Source organism: Lepisma saccharinum, chromosome 11 (assembly GCF_977018435.1).
Source record: "Lepisma saccharinum chromosome 11, izLepSacc3.1, whole genome shotgun sequence".
In the NCBI taxonomy this organism is placed as follows: Eukaryota; Metazoa; Arthropoda; class Insecta; order Zygentoma; family Lepismatidae; genus Lepisma; species Lepisma saccharinum.
In genome coordinates this window covers 58631142-58655943 of record NC_139239.1, presented here as the reverse complement: position 1 = coordinate 58655943, position 24802 = coordinate 58631142, and the positions used below count along the sequence as shown (strand labels likewise).

Below are 24802 nucleotides of genomic sequence, written 5' to 3'. Positions count from 1 at the left end.
TAGCTACGGGCCTGTAGAGGGGGGTGTGATGGGGCTACAGATTTTCCCAAAATTTGAGAAAATGAAAGAAATCAACTCGGGGTGGGGGTGGGGGGTGGACCAAATTGGTAACTGAAAGTGCCCTTGAAATGACCCCCAGATTACCATTCTTGTCTTTCAACAACTTTTAAAGGAAGGTTAAGGTGATAATTATGAAATAGTTTGTGTGTTCTGTCCCTGCAATGTAATCCACCTTTACAATCCCAGTCCCATCTGAAATAACATCATGCTTACTTATCCACACTGTAGGTGTATGGGTTCAGAAACACAAGCCTTCCATCTGTCCCTATCCTGAGCAAGATCAATCCAACCTCTTCCATTCTTACTGATTTCCTTTAGGTTCATCTCAACGTTATCCCTTCATCTTCATCTTGGCCTTGCTACAGGTCTCTTACCATCAGCTTTCCCAACAAGAATACTGTAAACTCTTCTTTCCTCTCCCATTCGTGCCACATGGCCTGCCCACCTAAGTCTACTTGATTTCATTATTCTAATAATATCTGGTCAGGTCAGGAATACAAATTGTGCAGTTCTAAATCTTGTAACCTTCTCCACTCACCTATCTCCTCATTCCTTTAAGGTCAAAATATTCTGCTAACGATTTTATTCTCAAATATTCTTAATTTGTGTTCCTCTTTTTTTGTGTTCCTCTTTTAATCATAAGCGGATTTCTGGACGGACCAGGGGGGCCTGACCCCCAACTTAAAAGAGACTAAAAAAATAACACATGATTAAGTTCAGTTACTACATTTTTGTTATGAAGCCATACCGCAAATCTTGACGTTTGGCATGATGGCATGTGCAGTAATTGTGCCACAATAGCGGATCTTAGATGATTTGATTGATGTGTACAGTTTGAAGAAAGAAAAACGTAAAATGACTTTCTGTTGAGTCAACAGTTACTGCTGTCATCAAAATAACTTTTCAATTTAATTTTTCTAAAATATCTGAAGCTTACTATTGCACCGTAACTTTTTTAAAGTAATACGAGTATTGTATCAATAAAAAATTAATGAAATGCAAAATGCAATAATCGTACTGTTTTGCTTCTTTTAGAACAGACAACCAATATACTAATTAATATTTGTTTACTTAACCGAGGAAATTTAACATTTTCAAATCTAAAAGGCCTAGAACTCAGTGCTTTTAAGTTGTTGTTTTATAATTTCCGGGAGAAGGTCTCCGGACCCCTTATAAGCTAGGGTATATTCAACAACCCTCACGTACATCATATGCTTCTCCCAGAGTCTGGTTCCCCCAAAAGCAAAAGCTGAAACTCTGCCCATGCTTTTCATGTAAAGGACCAAGTTTCACATCTATAGTTTCTTAAATATTACGCGAGAAGATACAAGTAACATACATTTCCTGAGTTAAGTCTCCTATTTACTTCCTCTTCAACCCTTTATTGGTCATGGACGGTCTCTAGTTCCGGGTGTGTGGTTATAGTGTCACAATTTATTAATGATTATTTTGTCAACACCCTCCCTCTGCCTGATTCTCTGTCTTTTACACCATGACTTATTTTTCAGTGTTACTCAGATCTTCGAGCTACTAGGCGAAAGTTCATTAAAAACCCGGTCTACGAGTCTCTGTGCACGGCTATGTACCTAGTTTTTACTGGAAATCCGATCTGCCATTCTGTGCAATTTTTTTAATGTTTTTGTGACTTCCATTAAACTGTGATACTTGTGCAATAACTCAACAGTTGGTGAAATAAGATAGACATCAAGGTAAAAGAGCGGATAAAACAGCTAATCCTGCAAGTTTTGAGGGAAAGTGACCAAGCACATGGACAGTTTGATTCAGATGTCCATTGAGACCCATCAGTGTAACATTTGTAAGAATGCCGTGAAAAATAAAGATTTTCAATCACCGGTTATTTTATTTGCAACTTTTTTTTTCAATAGCCTCTCCAATGTCGCAACGGTAACGTCATCACATTGTAATCAAAAAGTCTGTGGTTCAATACCCGGTGGAGGCACATAGTGTTTCTACTTACTTTAAACTGTAGGTCCAGTCTCGATTACCTTTCCTGTGCATAAAGTTAACTTGAAACAAAAACTACAAAGAACATATTTTATTTTGTTTCCAATTTCATGGTGGTACATGGAAATTTTTAACATGTGGAATATTAGTTACTTTTTCCTGCGTATTATTTTTTTTAACTAAAATGTACAGGGTGTATCGGAAGTCCCTTACCACTCCTTGTAAAATCCGCAGTGATGTTTTTTTCATGGAATTTGATATGGGCGATACATAATAGGCCTAGGGGGACACCTTTTGGAGTATGTCACGCAGACGGCCGCCATCTTGAACTCAACTTTTATATTTAAAATGATAGGAGGGTCATGTGATACACGACCATAGGCTAGAATTTCGTCAGGATGTCAAATCTGATTTCATGTAACTTCATTTGGTGAAAAGTTATTGGCAACTGAAAGTGATGTTTACCTGTTTGTTGCAGGTGCTGAACCATGTCGTTAGCAACTGAGGAATGCATCCAGATCGTCAAACTGTGGGGTGGGAGAAGTACCCGTGCAGTGGCTGCCAATTTCAACCCGCGTCATCCAGAAGGTCACCCTGTGTCACATGTTGCAGTGGCAGTTATTAACCAAATTTGAGGAGACGGGCACGGTCTTGGACAGACCGCGTAGTGGACGACCGCGGACAGTCACGGATGAAGCACAAGCTACGGAAGTGTTGGCCTCCTTCTCGAAGTCACCACAGCGAAGCACACGTCGTATAGCAATGCAATGTGCTATGAGTCACAGTTCAGTGTGCCGTGTGCTACAGAGGCACAAGTGGCATCTGTATAAGGTGCAAATGCAGCAACACCTCTCCGAGGACGATCCAGATCGACACGTAGTTTTGCGAGTGGGCTATCGTGCAAGTACGGCTAAATCCAAACGCCACTATGCAGATGCTCCATTCCGATGAAGCAAACTTCTACGTAAATGGGGAGTTGAATAGGCAAAACATGCACTATTGGTCGCCTGACAAACCCTGCATGGACAGATCCCTCCAAAATGACGGGTGAAGGGAAGATTATGGTGTGGGCAGGCATATGGGGAACACGGATAATCGGTCCTTTTTTCATTCAAGAAAATTTTAAATGCGGAACGATACCTGGGGATGCTACAGGAACAAATACTGCCAGCTCTGATGTCGGAAGATGGTACATTTCCCATGTTTTTTCAACATGCATCCCCATTATGGCATCCAGATGTGTTAGTACCTGGATGAACAATTTCCTGGGGCATGGATTGGTCGACGTGGGCTCGTTGAATGGCTTGCCCAATCACCAGATCTAATGCCAATGGACTTCTACCTTTGGGGATACATTAAGGATATGGTGTATGGTGTGAAAATTCGTGATTTCATCATCTGGAACAACGTATCATGGCTGCATTTGAGCAAATTTCAACAGATATCTTGCTCGATGTCCACAGACATTGGGAGAAGCATCTGCACACGTGCATTGCCCAACATGGACAACATGTGGGGCACATTCTGTAACAGGTAAATATCACTTTCAGTTGCCAATAACTTTTCTGATGTGTACTCATTTTCCAAGAAGTCAGAACTATTGCTTCCACTTAGCACCCTCTTAATAACTAAAAATGTATTATATCCCGGGTTTTTCTTCAAAATAGAGGACCTCTATTTCTTTACAATCTCCTCAACTCATCCTTCCACACTTCCCAGAGAAGCAACTGTTGAGTGAAGAATTTCAAGGTTGTCTGTTCTGAGCCATACATTCTGTCATCTATATGTTTATTAAATATGAAAATATCAGGAAATATGTGCATTAAATATGAAATGCCAATATGTAAATACATGCATTTATGGACTAAAATATGCAAACATATGTACTTCAGCAAAATATATACTATGTACATTAAAATGTATGTTTTTAGGCTCAATTTGGCATTAAATGCCAACATTGCACTGACTTAATCTTAAAATATGAACAGAAAAAACATATAATTATCTGGGTCTCACATCCACATAAGTAGATCTATAAAATATAGTTTTCACAAAATTTCACTTTCAATGATAGCACTAATAGTTTTCACAAAATTATCACTTTCAATGATGGCACTAACATATTTTTCTGTTAGTTCTTGATTCAATACCTCACTGGGAGCTCTAAAATTATTTTGGTGTTGATCCCACATCATGAGGACAACTGGGGAGTAATAGAAGCAGATGCAGGTTTCAAAAGCAAGAAGATAATGACCATCACCCAGTGAAAAGTTGATTGGCAGACTGTTGTGATGCAGTTTACTATGATGGCATCGTCGCCTTGTAATCAAGGCATCCCGGGTTCGATACCCAGTGACACCGTGGCTCGTATCCCACTTTAAACTGTAGATCTAGTACCAATTAGCCTTTCTGTACGTAAAGTGGACTTTAAACAACAATTCAATTCGATCATTTCATCTCAAATTATAGTTAGTAATAAATGTATCACCTTAAAATTACAAAATCAGCTGTAAAAATATATGCTAAAGAATCACATGACATATATCTAAAAATAAAATATTTTCCCTTCTCTGTTAATTTGTTACAATGTTGTAGGCTTACGCAAAAACAATGTACAGTATGCACCAAAATATACAGTACTGAAACTCACGCACCTTGAACGTGCATGTATGTTTGTCTATGGGGCAAAGCTCAAGCCGCTTGTGTTCTCAGTAGTGAAAAGGAAGTTGTAAACTCGCTAATAGTGTATATGTTAGTGTTTCTTTCAGGATAAATAAACTCACAGATGACAACAATGTAATGTTCGTCTTTTAATTTCAGTACTGTATATTTTGACACATACTGTATTTGGTAAAAAGTTTAATGCAAGGAAAGGAATGCAATTTTGTAACCTCTATACATCAAAACCTGAAAATGATGCTTGCTCACACTACACCATTAGGAAACATACTTGTGAACCCTCTTCAACTCTAAAATTCAAAATATAGAAATATGATTTTTTCAAGGGTCTAATTTCAAAAGTTCTAATTTTTTTTAAGAAATGAAACATCACGGGACATGAATTTTTGTGGGATAATAGAATATTGAAGCTGGACCAACTATTAGCAATGTAATTTCTACCCTAACTTCTTATGTAATGTACATAATTCTTTCCAGAATTTTTTTAAAAATAAATGTTGATCTATTTTAAACAATTACTTTTCTGTAAAACACCCATCTAAATCTTTTGAAAATCGTACAGAATAGTGTTATTGAACCTGAAGGAGGTGCAATCACATCAGGCAATATTTTTAGGTGTACCCTGGGTGAAATTTTTTCAACAATATTCTCCCTATTTCACAATTTTAGAATTTCTTTCAGCAAAATCCATGATTGTGTCTTGACACTTCATGAGAATAAATGACCCAGTATCCACTGTTATTGTGCACAATGACGCAATTTGAATTTACTTCCGTTAGAATATAACACCCAAAAAAATATCCAAACTCTTCATGTTGATTTATTTGTCACCAATTATGGAAAATAAGGCGGGGGGTTGCAGATGTGGGGAAATGCTTCAATAACATTTTTATTAGCTCTTGAATTTATACATCCACAAGCTCAATTCTCAATATTGTGAAGACTTGCAGATCTGCCTAGTTTAATTCTTTCTTTTTCAATTTCAAAGTGAAAGCACTTGAATAATATTCTTCCATCATTTTCTGTAAAGAAATCTTGACCAAGTGGAGACTAGAGAAGGAATGTTCACACACAGCACTGATTAGTGGAATGGTCACGGCAATGGAATTAGACATTTCTACAAACATCAGCCAGCCTAAAGGCTTTCAACATTAGAAATCAGATAATACAGACTTTCTAAATGTTTTTCCCCAGCAATAGCAACTTACGAGCCAATTTATGCAACTTTCTACAAGCCTTCTATATCACACCATGTACAATTATTTTATTTTAAGAAATATTCACTTGCATGAATGAAAGCAAGAACTAAGAATGAATTTTTAAAATGGCCAATCTGCTTTCATATTTTATCAAACACCATGTAGTGAATACATAATTGGACAAAAAATGCTGCTGAGTTTTGCTCTTAAATTACGGAAGTTCATGCTTTGCTTCGAGTGTTGAGTGATTGGGATGGGAAAATAATGATGTGAAAATCTATGCACTAGTTCTCCAGGAAGCACCTCAATTGTTTTCACATTTTTGGAAAGAAAACTGCCATTTCCAAGAAATTTCTGACACTTATAGTGCAGAAAACATCCAGTTTCATCCACATTTCCCATCCCAGACATCAGATTTTGTATTACCCCTCTGGATACTGTGAAACTTGGTCAATATTGGTAGCAACATTTTGAAATATTTTTCTTGTAGTTTTCTTTGGATATCAGCGAGTTCTGGAGAGCTTCCGAGAAGTAACATCAATGTTCCTAATTTAATCTCTCCAGTCCCCTTCCCCCCTTCTGTGTGTGCGTGAGAGAGAGAAAGAAAAAGTCTATTAATCACAAGACACAGCAATAATAATTCAACAGTGTTTTAATAAAATGCAAGTGTACTGTACATTTTTAAATAGTAAAATAAAATAAAATACAATAATACAAATCAAAATCATACAAAATCACACACTTCTAAAAATAATTTATTCATAATATAACTATAACCATAACCACTGCATCACAATCATGCTTAGCCTCACTGTTGACACTTGATATTATTATTTGTACAAAATTGCAAATATTTACACATTCATAGTGGTTCACACACTTTACTGGAATTGGATTAACCTTTGTGTAATGTAGATCACAACAAACCTAAGTCTTTCCCAAACTATTGCCTTTATTCGTTACTAATGCACCTTTATCAACCTCATCCAAGCCTTGCAAGAGTTTACTGTTTGTCTGCACTCTTTCTTTCACTGTCTCCACTTCCATGCTTTGGATATTTTCTTGAACACTGTCCTGTACGTCTTCATCTTCATCAAGAGCTTGCATTATAGTTTCCTTTTCCAATCTGTTCCTTTCCTCTAGAAAATCCCTTTCTTCCTTTCTACTTTCCTCTTTATTCTTCAAAGCTGTTTGTGTTGAAACAGATGCTCCATCTGCTTTCCTCTGAGCACCTGGGATAAAAGAAGCCAAAGAAAAAAATCAATATTGCAGCTTTCATGAATAAGACTAACGAAGACAGTCCATAAAGCAACTACATTACCACACATTGTAAACACATTTAAAAAAATTAAAGATCTGTATTTTTTGATCATGCTGAGATTTTTTCAGTGGTATCTGCATCAGAAAGTATCAAGTTAAAACACAACTGATATCTTTCTATCATCTGTGGATTACGGAAAATGCAGAATTTTCATGATGCCAAAATGGATTTTCTGATTAAATGCTAATTAATATTCTGATAATCACATTATAGAACTTATAAATATTTTAAAGATCAATTTTGTTAAAATAATGATATAGATGGAATGTAATACTTATATTTGAACAAATAGTAAAACATAAACAGAGGGTTCAGATAAATTACTGTCTAGTAGCAATTTATAATTTGTCAGCCCAAAAATAAAATCTGAGAAAATGCAAGGATGGGTGGACTTAGATATTGCCACTGGTTAGTGCATGGTATTGATAATATAACTTCCATCATCATCCAGCATCGCTAGTGCAGTTAATTCACAAAAATGAATTAGCATCCAACAGAAATTTCATATCCACTTCATTTATCATGCAATGTTAATTTATTACATTAGTTAAAAAAAATCCTTTTCATGTTATTATTTCCTCACAGTACACAATAAATATTATAGTAATGCAAAAACTTAGTATTACATGAAAGGCAAGTTGAAAAAGAAAAAATAGAGAATCTAATGACTAAGAGATTTGAAAATAACTTACATGAAGTCTGACCATTAACATTTTTCCTTGTTGACAATGCACCCATTTCCTGATGAAGATATTGATATAACTGCAGAGTTGGTTTTCCATTCTCGAATGTTTTATCATAATAGGAGCAGAGATAACTCCATAACTGTCCTAAAATACACAGAAAAATTATGAGAAACAAAGCAAAGAACTATTTTATGTTGAGCACTAATTTTTTTAAAAAATGACCACTGAATCCATCCATAACAGCTTTCAGGCTACCTATCAGCAAGGCTGGAAAAAAAGTACATGATGTACCAGTGGTTGTGGCTCTATATCACCTATCCGCATCTCAAAAACTACTGAGCTACTAGGACAAAAATTTTGTAGTATTACCAGTCAAATTTAGTCTAGCATTGTACATGACTTTAAGGAGTTAAATGGTGGCGCAGAGGTTGTTAGCTTCTTTGCTGGTGTTTTCTTTCAATTCTTGAATCACACATTTACGTAAAACAAAGTGAATCAACAATTTCCCTCCTATTATGAAGTTAACCAAGATGGTTTCTCATGATAGTGGATGTCATGCACTCTGCACACTGCAAGTTCCAAGGTTAGATAAGATGATAATTGTTGGTGGACACATGAATATTCAATTAGCAGGTTAAGGTCGGCATGGTTCAACATTAACATCAGTGAGGACAGGTGAAGCAGGAATACTCCAAACAGTATAAGGGTGCTTTATGGGTTTAAACCTGTAACAAATACAACAACAACGTAAACTTTACATTTTCTTTATTAATCATCGTGGAGAACCAGAAGAATGTTAACTCCAAAAATGCCATGTTTAGTTTATTTTAAAACACCTCAAACATCTCAAATTTACTGATTCTGGCCCAAACTGAACCCTTAAAATATGTAGATACATTAAAAGACAGAACACCACATCTTTTTGAAGTTACCTTCTTCTGCTTTCACATACTTCAAAGCACAGTAAGACTTTTCTGCACCTGATGCCATACTGATCAACAGGAGCTCCTTTACCATCATCTCACACATATATATCTCATACATTTTCTCCATTACTATGCACTGCGTTACCCTAACCCTTTCCATTATGCTGCAGTCACATAATAAAATCCCAGAGGCTATTATGATCCAATTCCTACATGTACGTGACGGTAGTTTAAGGGTCTTACCTACAGTTATGCGACGCTTTTTCAGGAAAGTGTACATTTCATGTACATCGTCCCTCAATTTGCTGTCGTTGAATGTGAAGTACACTACATCTCTTCCTGCTTCTGTTGCAGCCATCAACTGCAGGAGCACCTTTAAGCGTGGATTTCCTCTGTACACACCACAGCCCCAGTTACCAGTGGCTACAGGGGAAAGTTCGTCCTTAGGAACATCTGCACCATAGAAACCTGCATATGCCTGGATGAAGAATAAAAAAAAAAAATGTTATTCAACTCTACCTGTGAAGGAAGGCACACTAATCAAACGTACACTAATTTATTGAAATTTGATTTGTACATAAAAAGTAACGTTCCTTCTGTAATTTTTTTTCTATATTATCATGTGTCACTGCTACAAACATGCATCTGTACTATTTTCCTGTAGTTTACGGTTATTACAAGCATAAGAAAACAGTTTTTTCTTTGTGACGTTTCAGGAGAACACACGCTCCTTTCTCCTGAAACGTCACAAAGAAAAAACTGTTTTCTTATGCTTGTAATAACCGTAAACTACAGGAAAATAATTCTATCATGCAAGCAATGCGTACATACAAGAAAAACTATTATGCATCTGTACTTTAGTATTATACGGACTACCTGTTTTCTGGGGAAGCAAAAGAAACACTGTATTTGATTAGGTTAGGTTAGGTACGTATCATAATGAATGTCGATTGCACAATTACACAAAGCAATAAATCACTTGAGCAATGCAATGAGGTAGTTCGTATAATACTAAAGTACCCATGCATCTTTTTTAAGAGATCACTGGTACTATATTTAAACAATATCTACAGGTTGGACAATTATCAATGATAACAATCGAGTTTTCTGTTATCAGTTAAAAAATAAAAGATCGTTGTTAAGCCTGTGAATAATGTTTAAATATATCACCAATGAACCGCTTGAAAAAGCTGGATATCCATAGCACTGAAGTGCTGAGGGCATAAGATAGTTTCTTGCAATAAAACAATGTATACCTTTTTAAGAATGCATTCTTGCATTTAAAACTATTAAGTCTGGCAAAGTACTTTCGTATTTTATACACTTGAATTGAACAATATAAACTTGATCATTCATTCATTGTCTTCTGCCCAGGAACAGGTCTTTCCTTGCAGCCTCCATGCTGTTCGATCTTCAGCCCTTCGCTTTGTAGTAGCATAGGACCCATTTATTTTGATGCCATCTTCTTGTTCCCTGGATTTTCTTTCAATTGACCATTCCTTCAATAGCATCCCTTGGGATACAGTGCCTTCTCATCCAGTGGCCCAACCAATTTCTTTCTTCTCTCTTCATGATTATCTCCAGCATTTCTCTTCCCACTCTTTCCAACACTGTTTCATTTTTCACTTTTTCTGTCCATTTCACCTGCTCCATTCGTTTCCACAACCACATTTCCAGAGCTTCCAGTTGCTTTTTCTCACTTGTTCTAAGTATCCATGTTTCTGCACCATATAGAGCTACTACACTCCATACAAAGCATTTTATTAGTCTTTCCTCAGTTCTTTGTTCATAGATCCACAAAAAATATTTTTCTTTCTATTAAAGGCTTCCTTTACCATTGCTATTCTTACTTTTATTTCTTGGCTGCATTTCATATCACTGCTTATGCTGCATCCAAGATATTTAAAGCTGTCTACTTGATCTCTTGCCTCTGATCTCACATTTGCCTTCCTCCGTTTTCTTCTGATCACCATTGCTTTCGTCTTGTTGACATTTCTTTTCATCCAGACTGTTCACAGATGGTATTAATTTCTGCTAACATGGCATTTATGATATTTATGGTTCTTTCATTTTCTGCCAACAGGGCAATGTCATCTGCAAATCTTATACAAGATATTTTCCTTCCTCCTACTGATACTCCCCCTTGATCTGGAAAAGATTTTTAACTATTTCTTGTGAATAGGTGTTGAATAATGTAGGGAAAAGGCAGCAGCCTTGTTGTACCCCTCTTCCAATTTCACTTCCCGGGTTCATTTCTTCTCCTATTTTCACTTTTATACATTGCCTCATACAACCTTTGTCAGAAAAGTTCCAGGACTGATTTTTTTATTCCTTACCTTTGATATTCAAACACAAGAAATGAGTGTCATTCAGTCAGCTGATATGTGTTCTGAATAAACATGGCCTTGGAAGTGTTTCCATGTAAACTCGCTAGGTGGCAGGGCTGTGATCAGCAACCCACTGTTCGGCATGTTGGCGCATTTAGTTGGAGAGTTAACATTAAGTTCTGCATTAAGCTAGGGAAAATCCCTCGTGAAACATGGAATATGATACAGCAAGCATATTGTGACGAGGCATTATCGAGAAGCCGTGTCTGTTAATGGCACAAAAGGTTTCGAGTGGGCAGAGATTCAGTAAGAGACGATCCCAGAGTGACAAAGACATAAGATGATCCCAAAGTGAAAGACAATGTTGATCACATTTTTTGATGCTAAATGTTTGGTGCACCATGAATATCTGTCTGAAGGACAAACGATAAACCAAAACTTTTATACTGACGTCCTGAAACGTTTGCATCAAGCAATTTGGCGGTGCCATCTTCATTTGTGGGCATCTGGGCAGTGGTTCTTATTCAGGGTGGCTACAAACAAGCAGAAATGAAATTCCCTGACTTTTCCAGGTTTTCCAGGACAAAATTTACATTTTTCCCTGACAATTACAAACTTAACTAAATCGATGTTTTTGCAAATGGAAATAATAAACTCATACAGATCCACGTATGGTTTTGTTAAGTACCAATATTATCTTCTATGAAATTGACTTAATATCTCTATTCTCTATGATTTGAATTCAAACTACAAAATAGTGAATTTGGAAAATTATTAGAATTCACAAGCTAGGGAATGATTACAGAATTTTGTCATATGCAGTAAGTTTAAAATAAAATACTTGATTATTTTTAAAGTTACGACTAAATGAGATAAGAGTGAAGAGTGATTGATTAAGAAATACAACTTGTAATTTATCAGTCTCCTTATCCATTCTCGGTATTATATGTTGATATTTCCACTGAGGTTTGGAACGTTCAGCTTGCAAGAACCATGAATGCGGACTCATTTTTCAATGCATAAAGCTACTTCTCTCGTCTCTGTAAAGCAAACAACTTGCATATAAGTGAAACAATTGAATCGAACAAAAGAAAGTGTCATATTTCCTTACATTATCAATGGGATTTCTGCTTCAGTACAGTATATCCAAGTGAAATACTGTGAAACTGACAACATGCAGTTATACCATTAATGCTGACGAGAAGGGTATGTAGGTATTAGAAATTTAACGCAAGGAATTTATAGAATTCCATTGTATAGGTACCTGATTTAGCTAACCACACATGAAAACAGGAACACTAATAATAAAAGATTCTGAAAGTTCATATACGAGGGGCATCCTGAAAAAAGCTCCAATGGTGCCTATACGCAGCACTAGTGGTCGTAGAGCGACACACACATGCAGGCAGGAAGACGCATGTAGCTGTAATCTTGCACAGTTGCAATGCAGCCGTTTTAGGACAGTTCTAGGTTAAAGATTGCAGCTCTCATACAGTCTCCCATCGACTGCGATGTAGCCTACATTGCACGCTCAGAATTTGACACAGAGTCACCAGCAATCGTGTGAGGTATGCAGACCGGACGTCGTTGAGTGATAGTATGGTCAGACGATGGTGCAGACAATTCAAGGAAGGCCAATCGAATGTGCACAACCCCATACAGCTGAGTACACATGGGCCCTTTGCATCACTTCAGGTGACAGATCTTGAACCACTCCCTGAACAGCCCTGGCCTTGAATGTACTGACTTTCATCTCTTTGTTCAACTGAAGAGGTTTCTGGCTGAGCAAGGATTTGACAGCTACACAGTTCCAGTCTTTGCTGTAAGACACATATACCATGGGCATACAGAATTTAGTGCCATGCTACGACAAATGCCAGAACAACGGTGGTGATTATGCCGAAAATTAGGTTAGGACTCACTGTTACTAATGCAATAAATTACAACTGATATTCTTGTTTAATTTATGCCTAATCGGTAGGGACTTTGATATTTTGGTATTTTTTTCCAAATTGGTATATTTTCTTATTTTTTACTATACAGTGTTATTTTCCCCAAAATTCACATTTTCATTTTAGTGCATTTTCTGGCAAATATCTGAAATTATACCTTCATGGTGTTTTAAAACTACTGTTTCAAATTGTAAGTCACATGGCTTATGCCTCTTCGTGAGAGTTTGATATCTTGAAAGTTATTTTCCATACCCCTTTCTTAATTTTAAGGTAAGGGTTTTAGATAATGGAATTTTCCCCGTACATACTGAAGGGTGCATAATGACCATAAGTGGCGACGTACCCAAAAAATTAAAATCAATCAATCTCACGTGACAGATACCGATATATTATGGCACCAAAAATTGGCATTATCTTTTTTTGACTTGTTAGTGTTACGTTTCCCAAAATTCACGTTTCTGTTTTAGAACATTTTTCTGCCAAATATACCGAAACGTAATACTCAATTGTGCTTTTAAACTATTATTTTAAATTGTAGGTCACATGGTCTACATATTTTCGTGACAGTTTGATATGTTGGAACAGATTTTTGAGGAAGTAAAAGTAAAGTGCTCCCCTGCACTTTCCACGAAGGTGTATAAGGGTGTGGCCCCACACTTTCTTGATCACGGCTGAAGCTGGGGATGATGTGATAAGCACCACGCTCCTGACTACCTTTATCCCTCATAGTTTCCTCAAGGTACCAGCTTCATATGATGCTGGGTGGGTGCCGGAGCAGTTTAAATAGGTGGAAAACATCCCGGTTCTCCCCCACAGGGGATCGACCCCGGGTCTCTCACATAGTAGTCAGTCGCCCTAACGACTGAACTCCATTATTACTCGCTCGGCAAATGCTGATGGTGCGCACTTAGCTTGGTAATTCAAAACATATCTCGTGCGACAAATACGAAGATGTGGATCCCGTACGCACTCGATCTCCTGTTAGAACCCTGCCACTTTGCTCTGTGATTAAAAATGAAGTTGAAAAAATCGTGGTCTGTCAGAATTATTCCATGTACGTATAACTCTATAGTTTACTCTTGAGTAAAATGTTGGAAAACTTGCATGTTCTATGTACACAAACATGGCCTAGAAAAGACAAGAATATTGGATTTCATAGAATTTTTCGTTGTTTTAGGACATTTCTTTTGAAAAAATTGCTAAAAACGCCAACAATTCGCATTATTTCAATATTTCAAACGGGCAAAAAATGTGTCCAGACATCACTGCACATTCCTAAACATAACTTCGCAGCAATTACCATTTTTCACGGTTTTGGCGTTTGCGAAAAACGAATGTCCCTACTAATCGGAAATTACTTTCTGGCCACCCCTCGTATAAATCAGTAGATGGAAAGTGAAAATTTAGCAGGGCTGACAGAGAAAAGTCAATTCTTTAAGAAAGTGATTTGCTTTTATGAACACTAAGTTGCTGACCAAGGCAGTTTATTAAGATAAAAAACACTTAACGGGTAACGTTTCAACCCTGTATCAGGGTCTTCCTCAGACGAAGAACTAAACTAAAATGATCGTTTAGTTCTTCGTCTGAGGAAGACCCTGATACAGGGTTGAAACGTTACCCGTTAAGTGTTTTTTATCTTAATAATCTGCCTTGGTCAGCAACTAAGTGTTTTTAATATGGAAGCATTGCTTTTATGATTGAATGATTCGAGTAAATATGATATTAAAATATTTACGTATTTGTTATTAGTATTTTATTTCATAATATTGGACATTAACCTTACTCAGTGAGAGATTAATGACCATCTCATGAGTTTAAACAGACAGGACAGAGAGTGGCGTTAATTTCATTGCAATACTAGTGTTGCAGTAAATTTAAGGTTCGGAGCATGCACTTGCCAATTTTTATAACGTTCACCAATGCAGATTTATGTTTCACTTTTTCGTGATAGTATTCAATATATATCCCGTTTGGTTGGATTCTTCTTCATATCTAAGAATAGTGCAATGTCATTGTAAACGTATGTTAACTTGTGCGAAACCAGTAATACATCAGGATGATGAAAGAAAAAATTCGAAAGCACTGCTACATTAAATAAGGTGAAGTTAGCCAGAAGAGTAATAAAATTCCAGTAGCATATTTGCAGTCTAAAGTTCTTGTTTATGCATGCGATTTTTGTTGGATGTTGGAGTCCATGGAATTTCTGATGCATATTGTAGTGAGATACTTTGTTGGGTGGCGATATTCGACAAAAATCGTATGTATCAATAGAACCTATTTTTTTCCCATGTTCCTTCAGTTTGCCCAACAAAATGCCTTACTACAATTTCCGACAACTTTCGGACGGCGCCACCCGCTCTTATCCACTCCATCTGTTGACAGGTCCCCTTACTTCTCCCATATGGACAAGAAAAAATGACAATTCAATGCATTTTCCACATAATATTTAGAGGCTTAACCTTTACTCCCCCATATGGTATCATCAGAGTAAGGTCTTACTGGCCCGATGATACCATATGGTATCATGGTGTTGATTACGAAATGAATGTGCTTTTTGGACCTTCACACTCTCATGTTTGGGTGGAAACTCTGACACAGGTCTGGAGTAAGCCTGGGAAATTCATATTGATAACCAACCTCCCCCTCTCCGCAAAATATCCATGCCACATTTCCGAACAGAGTTTCACATTTTGGCTCATTATTCAACTTGTATGGCACCCAGGAAAATGAAACATGTTTCAATCTCTTTGTAAACGTCCATTATTTGAAGAGAATACTAAGGTTTGCACCTTCTCCCCAAAATAGCGGGAGAAGAGGGGGCAAACTCCAGATTTTTATGTTTTTTCATTGAAATTCTGGGTCGTGTTCGATGTTCTGAATTGTACACGGTTGCATGCTCTGATGTTCTAGTTGCAAAACAAAACTTATCCGAAGTAGATTGCTCCCATAGTACCCGATTTATAACAATTTACCTCCAAAAATGCAAATTACCTATTTTTCGTAAAAAAAAAAAGCAACACATCTTGGCTTATTATTCAACTTGTACACCGAAGAACATGAAACATGTTACGTTCTCTTGAGAAATGTCCATTCTTTGAAAAGAATACTAAAGTTCGCGCCCTCTCCCAAAAATAGCGGGGGAAGAAGGAACAAACTCCAGATTTTTAAGTTTTTTCCATTGAAATTCGGGGGTCGTGCCCCCAAGCCTCCCTTCCTCGGTCCGGTGTTCTGAATTGCAGACGGTTGCATGCTCTGATGTGTTAGCTGCAAAACAAAACTTATCCGAAGTAGAATGCTCCCATAGTGCCCGAGTTATAACAATTTTCATCCAAAAATGCAAATTAATTGCTTTTCGTAAAAAAAAAAAGAAAATCACATTTTGGCTTATTATTCAACTTGTATTGCAACCAAGAACATGAAAATGTTTCATTCTCTTGAGAAATGTCCATTCTTTGAAAAGAATACTAAAGTTCACGCCTTCTCCCCAAAATAGGGAGAACAGGGGGCAAACTCCAGATTTGTTTCTTTCCATTGAAATTCGGAGCTCGCGACCCCCAAACTCTCCTTCCTCGGTTCGGCGTTCTGAATTGTACACGGTTGCATGCTCTGATGTTTTAGCTGTAAAACAAAAGTTATCCGAAGTAGATTGCTCCCATAGTGTCCGAGTAATAACAATATTCCTCCAAAAATGCAAATGACCTATTTTTCGTAAAAAAAAAATAATAAAATTTTAAAAAAATCACATTTTGGCTTATTAGTCAACTTGTATGGCATCCAAGCACATGAAACATGTTTCATTCTCTTGAGAAATGTCCATTCTTTGAAAAGAATACTAAAGCTCGTGCCTTCTTCCCAAAATAGCGGGATAAGAAGGGGCAAACACCTGATTTTTATGTTTTTCCCATTGAAATTCGGGGGACATCCCCCCCCCCTTCCTCGGTCCGGTGTTCTGAATGGTATACGGTTGCATGCGCTGATGGTTTAGCTGCAAAACAAAAGTTATCCGAAGTAGATTGCTCCCATAGTGCCAGAGTTATAACAATTTTCCTCCAAAAGGTGGAAAAATTAAAATTCCTGCCGAGAAGCCCGGCTGGGAGAAATTTCTCTCTCTCTCTCTCTCCTCCTGCCATCATTGGTTTCTAGCGCCGTGGTTGTGTTGCGCATAAAAGGGGCCTAAAAATTGATGCCGAAACTTACGAACGAAATTTCCTGTTCCCGTGCAGAGTTCCATAAAAATATCTTTAAAAAAATAAAAAATCGATGAAGACGAAATTCCCTGACATTTCACTGACTCTTTTTGACACCTCAAATTCCCTGACTTTTCCCGGTTTTCCAGGTCTGTCACCACCCTGTTATTGCATGACAATGCAAGGCCCCATACTGCTTTATCTGTCCAGATATATATGGCCAAGCATCGTATCCCTGCTCTACCACATCCAACATATTCACCCGACCTGTCGCTCTGTGATTTTTGTTCTTGTTTCAGAGTGTGAAAACGCCGCTGAAAGGGAATCATCATGAAGATATTGCAGCAATCCAAACGGCTGTTACAGATTTGCTGAGAAGCATCCCAGATGAAGCTTTCTCTGCTTGCTTCTATGGCCCCCCAGAAATGGTGGCAGCTGTGCTTAGATAGCTGAGGGGACTATTTTGACAAGACCTAGGACCATTTACGAGCTGTCCTGAAACTTTTCTGACAAAGGTTGTATATAGGTTGCAGATAAAACCCCTTTCCTTCCAATCTACACCAATATTCTTCAGGATCCCTGAGAGTCTGGTCCAGTTCACTCTATGAAAGGCTTTCTCCAAGTCGACAACTGCTACAAAAATTTCTTTACCTTTTTCCAGGTATCTTTCTCCAAGTGTTCTCAGCAGTCCTATGGCATCCCTAGTACCTCTCTCCTCTCTATAAACCAAACTGTTCTTCCTCTATCTCTCTGTTCATTTTTGAGTATAGGCATCTATTTAAAATTCTCAAAAGAATTTTTGCTGATTGTGATATCAAACTGATTGTCCTATACTCAGACCATTTCTTGGCGTTACTTCTCTTCTTTAGAGGTTCTAAGATTGTTTCCACGAAATCTTCTGGCCATACACCTTTTTCATAGACTTCATTGCATAAGTGTAGCATTTCTTTCTTTCCTTCACCAAGTTTTTATGAGTTCTGCAGGAATTTGGTCACTTCCTGTTGCTTTTCCATTCTTTATTTCTTTGAGTGCCAACTCAAATTCTTCCATCATGATGGGTAGCCCTTTTTCGTCCTCAGATACCTCTTTTTCTTTATCTATGCATAGAGTATCCGGTCAGCTTTATTTTCCATATAAATCTTTTACATACTCTTCCCATGTTTTAAACATTTCTTGTTTGTCCATAATATCGTTTCCGTTCTCATCTTCTTTCATTGCTTCCCACTTCCTTTTTGTAAAGTCCAGGTATCGAATTTCACGGTACATAAGATCACATCTCTCCTTTTTTCCTAATTCCTCTAATTTCCTCGTTATCTTTGTTTCATCCATTTCTCCTTTGCCTTATCTGTTTCCCATCTTAGCTGGTTATTGAGTTCTCTGAAGTTTCTTCTTCCTTCTTCTGTATTAATATTTTTTCCATTTTCTCCTTTCTTCCATTTTTTCGAGCATACTTTCTGTGACCCATGGTATCTCGCATTTCTATCTTTCCCTGTACCCTATGGTGTCTTTGACAACTTTGTTACGGCAAACTTTTATGCCTTCCCAGATCATGTCAGTTTTCAAACATGCTTTTCACTTAAACTACATTTACTTTAAACTTTGTTTCAAAAATTTTCCTTTGATCATTGTATAGTGCAAATCTTGCCGATCGGTTATCGGTAAACATTTTGATAGGACATTACAAAAAACTTTTTTATATCACGTGCCACCCATATTCTTGTTAAGAAAACACAAAACAAATAAACAGCACAACACAAGACACTTTAAAATTCTGTCCAAGGTATTGACTTCATCTCAAAAGTCATCATCAGGGCTGGACGAGAGACAGCAAAGAAGAAGCGGCCGAGATTCCAATGACACTACTTGCTTTTAAAGTGTCCTGTCTCGTGTTGTTTATATGTTTTGTGTGTTTTTTTAGCAATAAACAATTGATGTTGAATATCAGTTTATTCCTACGAATCTACCAGCGGTTGGTTACAAACACACATTATCCACAATTCTAGGAAATTTCTGTAAATACCTTATTTAGCTCCCGTACAAGGAACCAAGGGGCAAACTGAATATGGATATTCCTGAAGCGCAAAGCATTCACAGCTACTACAGTACATAATCGTCTACCACTGGAATCACAGGGAGTTTCATCATCAAAATCACCAATCCACTCAAAAGTGTCTCCATAACCAGAATAACTGCTGAATCTTTCACAACCTGCAATAAAAGAAATATATTCATGTACAAAGCATTGCAATGCTATTGTAAGTAGTAATGAGTAGAGCCAACGGCAGATATAATAGTAGGCAAATTGTCATTCAACACATTTATTCATTCTGTTTTCTGCAATGTCGGCTTCAAAAATTGAAACATAAAAAGCAGATTAAGCAGAGGACAACCTTTTCAGCATCAGTACAATTACATTCCCTAAAAAAAAGAACAAGAAAACAAGAACAAAAATCCTTCCATACAATGGAAATTTTCACTCAATTTTTTTTACAACAATTTTAAAAACTACACCCTGGAAAAATGACCCTTGCAAGTTCTCGCTTCTCTCTGCGCTCAGCTTAAGGCAAAAACGAGACTTCCAAAGTTGCGAGGCTAGCGTTGCGCTGAAAACACACCCCGCCATGTTAATATGTCACTACTTAGAGAGAGCTCGTTTGTCGTCTGCTTCGAGCATCCAGTTTACTGGGGGTAGGCCACGGTGAGCGAACATGTGCAGCAGTTTTACAAATCTGTACAGATTTAAATAATGGAATAAGGAGCGATAGTGGAAAGGAGAGCTATGCTTTGTAATGATCATTCTTCTATGAAATATCCATGCTGCTCATGTTGAAGATAAATGAAAGGGTTCTGCTGCGTGCGTGTTCTCAGGTCATGTGAAAAATATTGCTTGTAAAATTGGCAGCTGACCAAACTTTCAAAAATATATTTTAAACTTATATTTATCAAAATTTACAGTAACCTATGTAGTGCAAAATAAGAATTTTCACATTCTTCACTTTATTTATAAAGCCTATTTTACTTTCTTTTCCATAAAGCAATTTCAGTGTGTGTTTCATTTCTGTTGCGCAAATTATGATCGAATATTTTTGTGCAAATGAGAGAAAAAACAGTGAGACGATTGCATCAGTTGCACAGTACATATCAATACTTAGTTTATGTATTTACAAGGAAATAATGTGTATAGCCATGGGCTCATTTAAGGGGGGTTCAACGGGTCCAACCCTCACCTTCCCCTCTGGTTCAGTAAAATTACCAGATTACCTGTTCTATCTGCTTGTTCCTAAAAAATTCTTCAGACTTATTTCATTCTCCTAAATTAAAGACGTATAGGATGGGAAGGAAATTATGTAATTCCACACACCAGATGGGACTGCAGACCAAATGTCTGCAATTTCCTGATAGTTTCAGAATTTCTGCGATAAGAAACTGCATTAAGACTGTCAAATCAGTTATTTTTTCCCCCTCGAGTCATCCTAAAGAAATTTTGTTTTTAAAAACGTAGTGACACAAGATGAACAGAAAAGTATCAATACTAAGTAGCGTGACTTCGTGACTACATACCCACAACTTTGTCGGGTCCGGCACCCCCTCCCCCCATGCTCTACAACAAGCTTCTGGCCAGCAGTGTCCTGGATTTTCACTTATGAAATAAAGTAACCGTAATCATACCAAAAGTTGAACCCCCCCCCCTTATATATATATATATGTGTATATATATATATATGTGTGTATATATATATATATATATATATATATATATATATATATATATATATATATATATATATATATAAAAATCAAAGAAGGTAAAAGGAAACACTCACCGGACAGTAGAAAAATTCAAAATTTTCGCTAATTTCATAGCATCATCGGTGTGAGAAGAAATAGACGGAACCGGAAGTTGGGGCATTGCAGAGTTGCCAGGTCCCCATCGAAGAAGAAGCGGTGCGTAGAACGAAAAAAATACTGTTTCGTCACCAGGCTCGTCGTAAACTGTGAGTGTGTAGGAAGAGTTGGGAGGGCGGGAGGGACGGGATGGTTTGGGGGGAAGGTGGGTGAGGGATGGGCATTACTGGGTGGCCTTGTTCAGGCCAGGTGGAGTGGTTGCACTCATGGCCGATATATAGGCCCTTACCCATCTTTTGCGAACAGAGGTGTTGGCTGGTTTGGGTAGGAGATGGATGATCGCTACCCGGAAGCAGTCGTTGAAACTGATGTTGTGGTGGTTGGTGTGGACGGCGACAGTGAAGTCCAGGTTGTGGGTGGAGGAGCGGTGGTTATTGATGCGGAGGTTGAGGGCTGTTGATGTTTCCCCCAGGTAAAAATCACCACAGATGTTGACATCAACATGATGGGAACTATTCAATCATCCCCCTTACAGCCTCGACCTTGCCCCCAGCGATTTGTTTCTTTTTATTCACCTGAAAAAGTGGCTTGCATCAAAGCGTTTCAATGACAGTGAAGTGCTCAAGACATCAGTTCTGCACTGGCTGCACTCTCAGGTGGCAGATTTTTACGCAGAGGGTATACGGAAGCTTGTGCCACGCTATCAGAAATGTCTGGAGGTTAATGGTGACTACGTCGAAAAATAGCCAAGGTATGTACAATAAATTTCCAAGAAATGGAGAACACCATTTTGCACTGGAAGTTACAAGATACTTGTTTTACTTAGCAACAAGTAACTTTGCGTTCGCTTTCATGGCTCATGCTAAGTTGACGGGACGAGCAGAAGCCCTGCCTACATGCATATCTAAGTGATGACGTCAGGGGACCTCTAGTCTATGCACAGGACGTTTTCAAATCTGTGACATAGGAGGTGAATTTCAGCGTTGTTTGAAGACGTGTTTCTCGAGAACCAAAACAAATATCGCCGAGAAATTTTGCACATCTCATGTTTGTGTCATTATCCGTAAAATGAATGGATTTAAAACATTTTTCATGTTAAAGTGGAAATGTCCATTCAATGTAATTCCATACTATTATTGTCAAGTTAGAACTATCAAAACTTACACAGGCTAAAATCAACAGAAAGTTATGAACAAAACTTTTGTAATCACAGGAATGTATGCAAAGAAATTTGAATAAAGATTATTTTACTTACCTGCCATGACTTAGACTTAGGTAAAATTTTAGTTCTTCAGAATCTGATTGATACTGAGCCAATATATATAACTACCAATACTATTACACTCTTGATACCTTTTGAAGAACATAAAATTTCTGGAATGTTATTTAAAGAAATTACTTTTTCACAAATGAAAGTAAGAACACTTATTGTGAGAAAACTGGTAAGTCAGTACAATACTGTATTCAGAGTGATTAACTGCTACAATGTCTGAGAAATGATATTGCTATCAGTGCATATCAGTTCAACCCCGCATTTACTCTTAAAACGTACCTGAAATAATGATGGCTTCAGTCAGGTCCATCCTTTCCATAAACAAGCATGATGCAATTAACTCTGGACAAATCACAAACCTGATTTCCTCTTGGACACAGCCCCAACCTAACACTCCACCGCCAATATATCTGTAAAAATAAAAGCAATTCATTACAGGAATTATCTGTGTGGTAGACCTTATAAATGGTTCTACACATTCCACATTACATCTATTTACATCACATTTATTAAGCCAATACTGAGAATATTGTTACAGGGGAACATGGATTTTATAACATGTTGCTGTATTGGACCATGAACATTGAATGTATAATACAGAAAAAAGTAAAATATGATAACGTAAAATCAGGGTTCCAATGTATCAACATTTGCATTGTTTTCACACTAAAATATCCACAGAAGCACAAATATTTTTATCAATAAATAAGGAGTTGGATGACCAATCACTTTGCTACACATTATATACTCTTTCCTGGATATCTTCCACATGTTTATTAACATTTGTGAACAAGAATGTACTAGTACATTAAAAATAACAAATTTAAAATGAACCAAATTTAAAGCAAACCTACTTGTTGGCAAAATCCATTTGTAACATTCCATCTCCATCATCTTCAATTGTTCCTGTACTGGTTATTCTGAGCTTTGAAAGTTCTTTTTGTGAATTTTCCCAAACAGGGAGTTCAGTTGTAGGTATGTACTGCCTCTTGAATGTTACTACACCATTTGGAACTAAATAACAAAACAAAAACACACATATATATATATATATATATATATATATATATATATATATATATATATATAATGGATAAAAGCAAGGAGGGCCAAAAGGGCTAAGTAAAAATCAAATAAGGTAAAAGGAAACACTCACCGGACAGTAGGAAAATTCAAAATTTTCGCTAATTTATAGCATCATCGGTGTGAGAAGAAACAGAAGACGGAACCGGAAGTTGGGGTCCTGCAGAGTTGCCAGGTCCCCATTGAAGAAGAAGCGGTGCGTAGAACGAAAAAAACACTGTTTCGTCACCAGGCTCGTCGTAAACTGTGAGTGTGTAGGATGAGTTGGGAAGGGAGGGTGGGAGGGTGGGTGAGGGTTGGGCATTACTGGGTGGCCTTGTTCAGGCCAGGTGGAGTGGTTGCACTCATGGCCGATATATAGGCCCTCTCCCATCTTTTGCGAACAGAGGTGTTGGGCTGGGTTGGGGTAGGAGGTGGATGATCGCTACCCGGAAGCAGTCGTTGAAACTGATGTTGTGGTGGTTGGTGTGGACGGCGACAGTGAAGTCAAGGTTGTGGGTGGAGGAGCGGTGGTTATTGATGCGGAGGTTGAGGGCCGTTGATGTTTCCCCCAGGTAAAAATCACCACAGATGTTGCAGGTGAGGATGTAGATAAGGTTTGAGGCATGGCAGGTCCCTTTGGGATGGAGGGTAAATTTGCCAGTGGCCGTGGTGCACCTGTGCACCTGGAGGGTGTGAGAAGTGATAAGGATGGGACAGGTCTTGCACCTGGGTCGGTGCATTTATGGGCAGGGGGGTGTTGGATGTGTGGTGAAGGAGTGTTGTGGACCAGGATGTTTTGGAGGTTAGGGGGGCGTTTTGAAAACCACCCTGGGTTTGTCGGGAAATATGTTTTTGGTTTCGGGATCACTGTGGAGGATTGGGAGAAGAGAGTGCAGTGTGTGCCTGATTTTGTTGAGGTGGGGATGATATTGGGTGATGAGTGCAGGTGGGTTGGTGGCAGCAGGTTTCTTGGTGGTAGTGGTATGTGAGGCAGCTCGTGATATTTGCTTGGTGACCAGGATGGAGGGATATCCACGGTTAACCAGGGCCTGGTGTACCTCCGCAACAACCACAACATCAAAATCCTCCCAGCTGACAAGGGGTCCACCACGGTGGTCTTGAACTCTCAAGACTACCTGGCGGAAGCCAACCGCCAGCTGGCTGACCCCTCCACCTACAAACCCACCACAGTTGACCTATCCGCCGAACACCTCACCAAAATCCGGGACTTCATCCACACCCGCGGCCCACCTGAAGGCCTAACAGCTCGTACCACCGCCATGTTAATACCTGACAATCCCCGCATCCCCACCTTC

The 24802-nt window shown here is 38.0% G+C and overlaps 1 protein-coding gene across 1 annotated transcript in view; it reads right to left on the bottom strand.

Moving 5' to 3' along the window:
• Nucleotides 1-6537: 6537 nt before the first annotated feature.
• The window catches only part of LOC145994840 (poly(ADP-ribose) glycohydrolase-like), a 59548-nt gene continuing 41283 nt past the window's right edge, over nt 6538-24802 (bottom strand). Inside the window, exons 8-13 of the mRNA XM_083131209.1 lie at nt 23276-23435; nt 22701-22831; nt 19323-19510; nt 9080-9314; nt 7917-8054; nt 6538-7135 (exon numbers count right to left, since the gene is read on the bottom strand). Coding sequence (XP_082987335.1) covers nt 6831-7135; nt 7917-8054; nt 9080-9314; nt 19323-19510; nt 22701-22831; nt 23276-23435 — 1157 coding nt within the window. The 3' untranslated portion in view covers nt 6538-6830. The remainder of the gene's footprint in view (nt 7136-7916; nt 8055-9079; nt 9315-19322; nt 19511-22700; nt 22832-23275; nt 23436-24802) is intronic.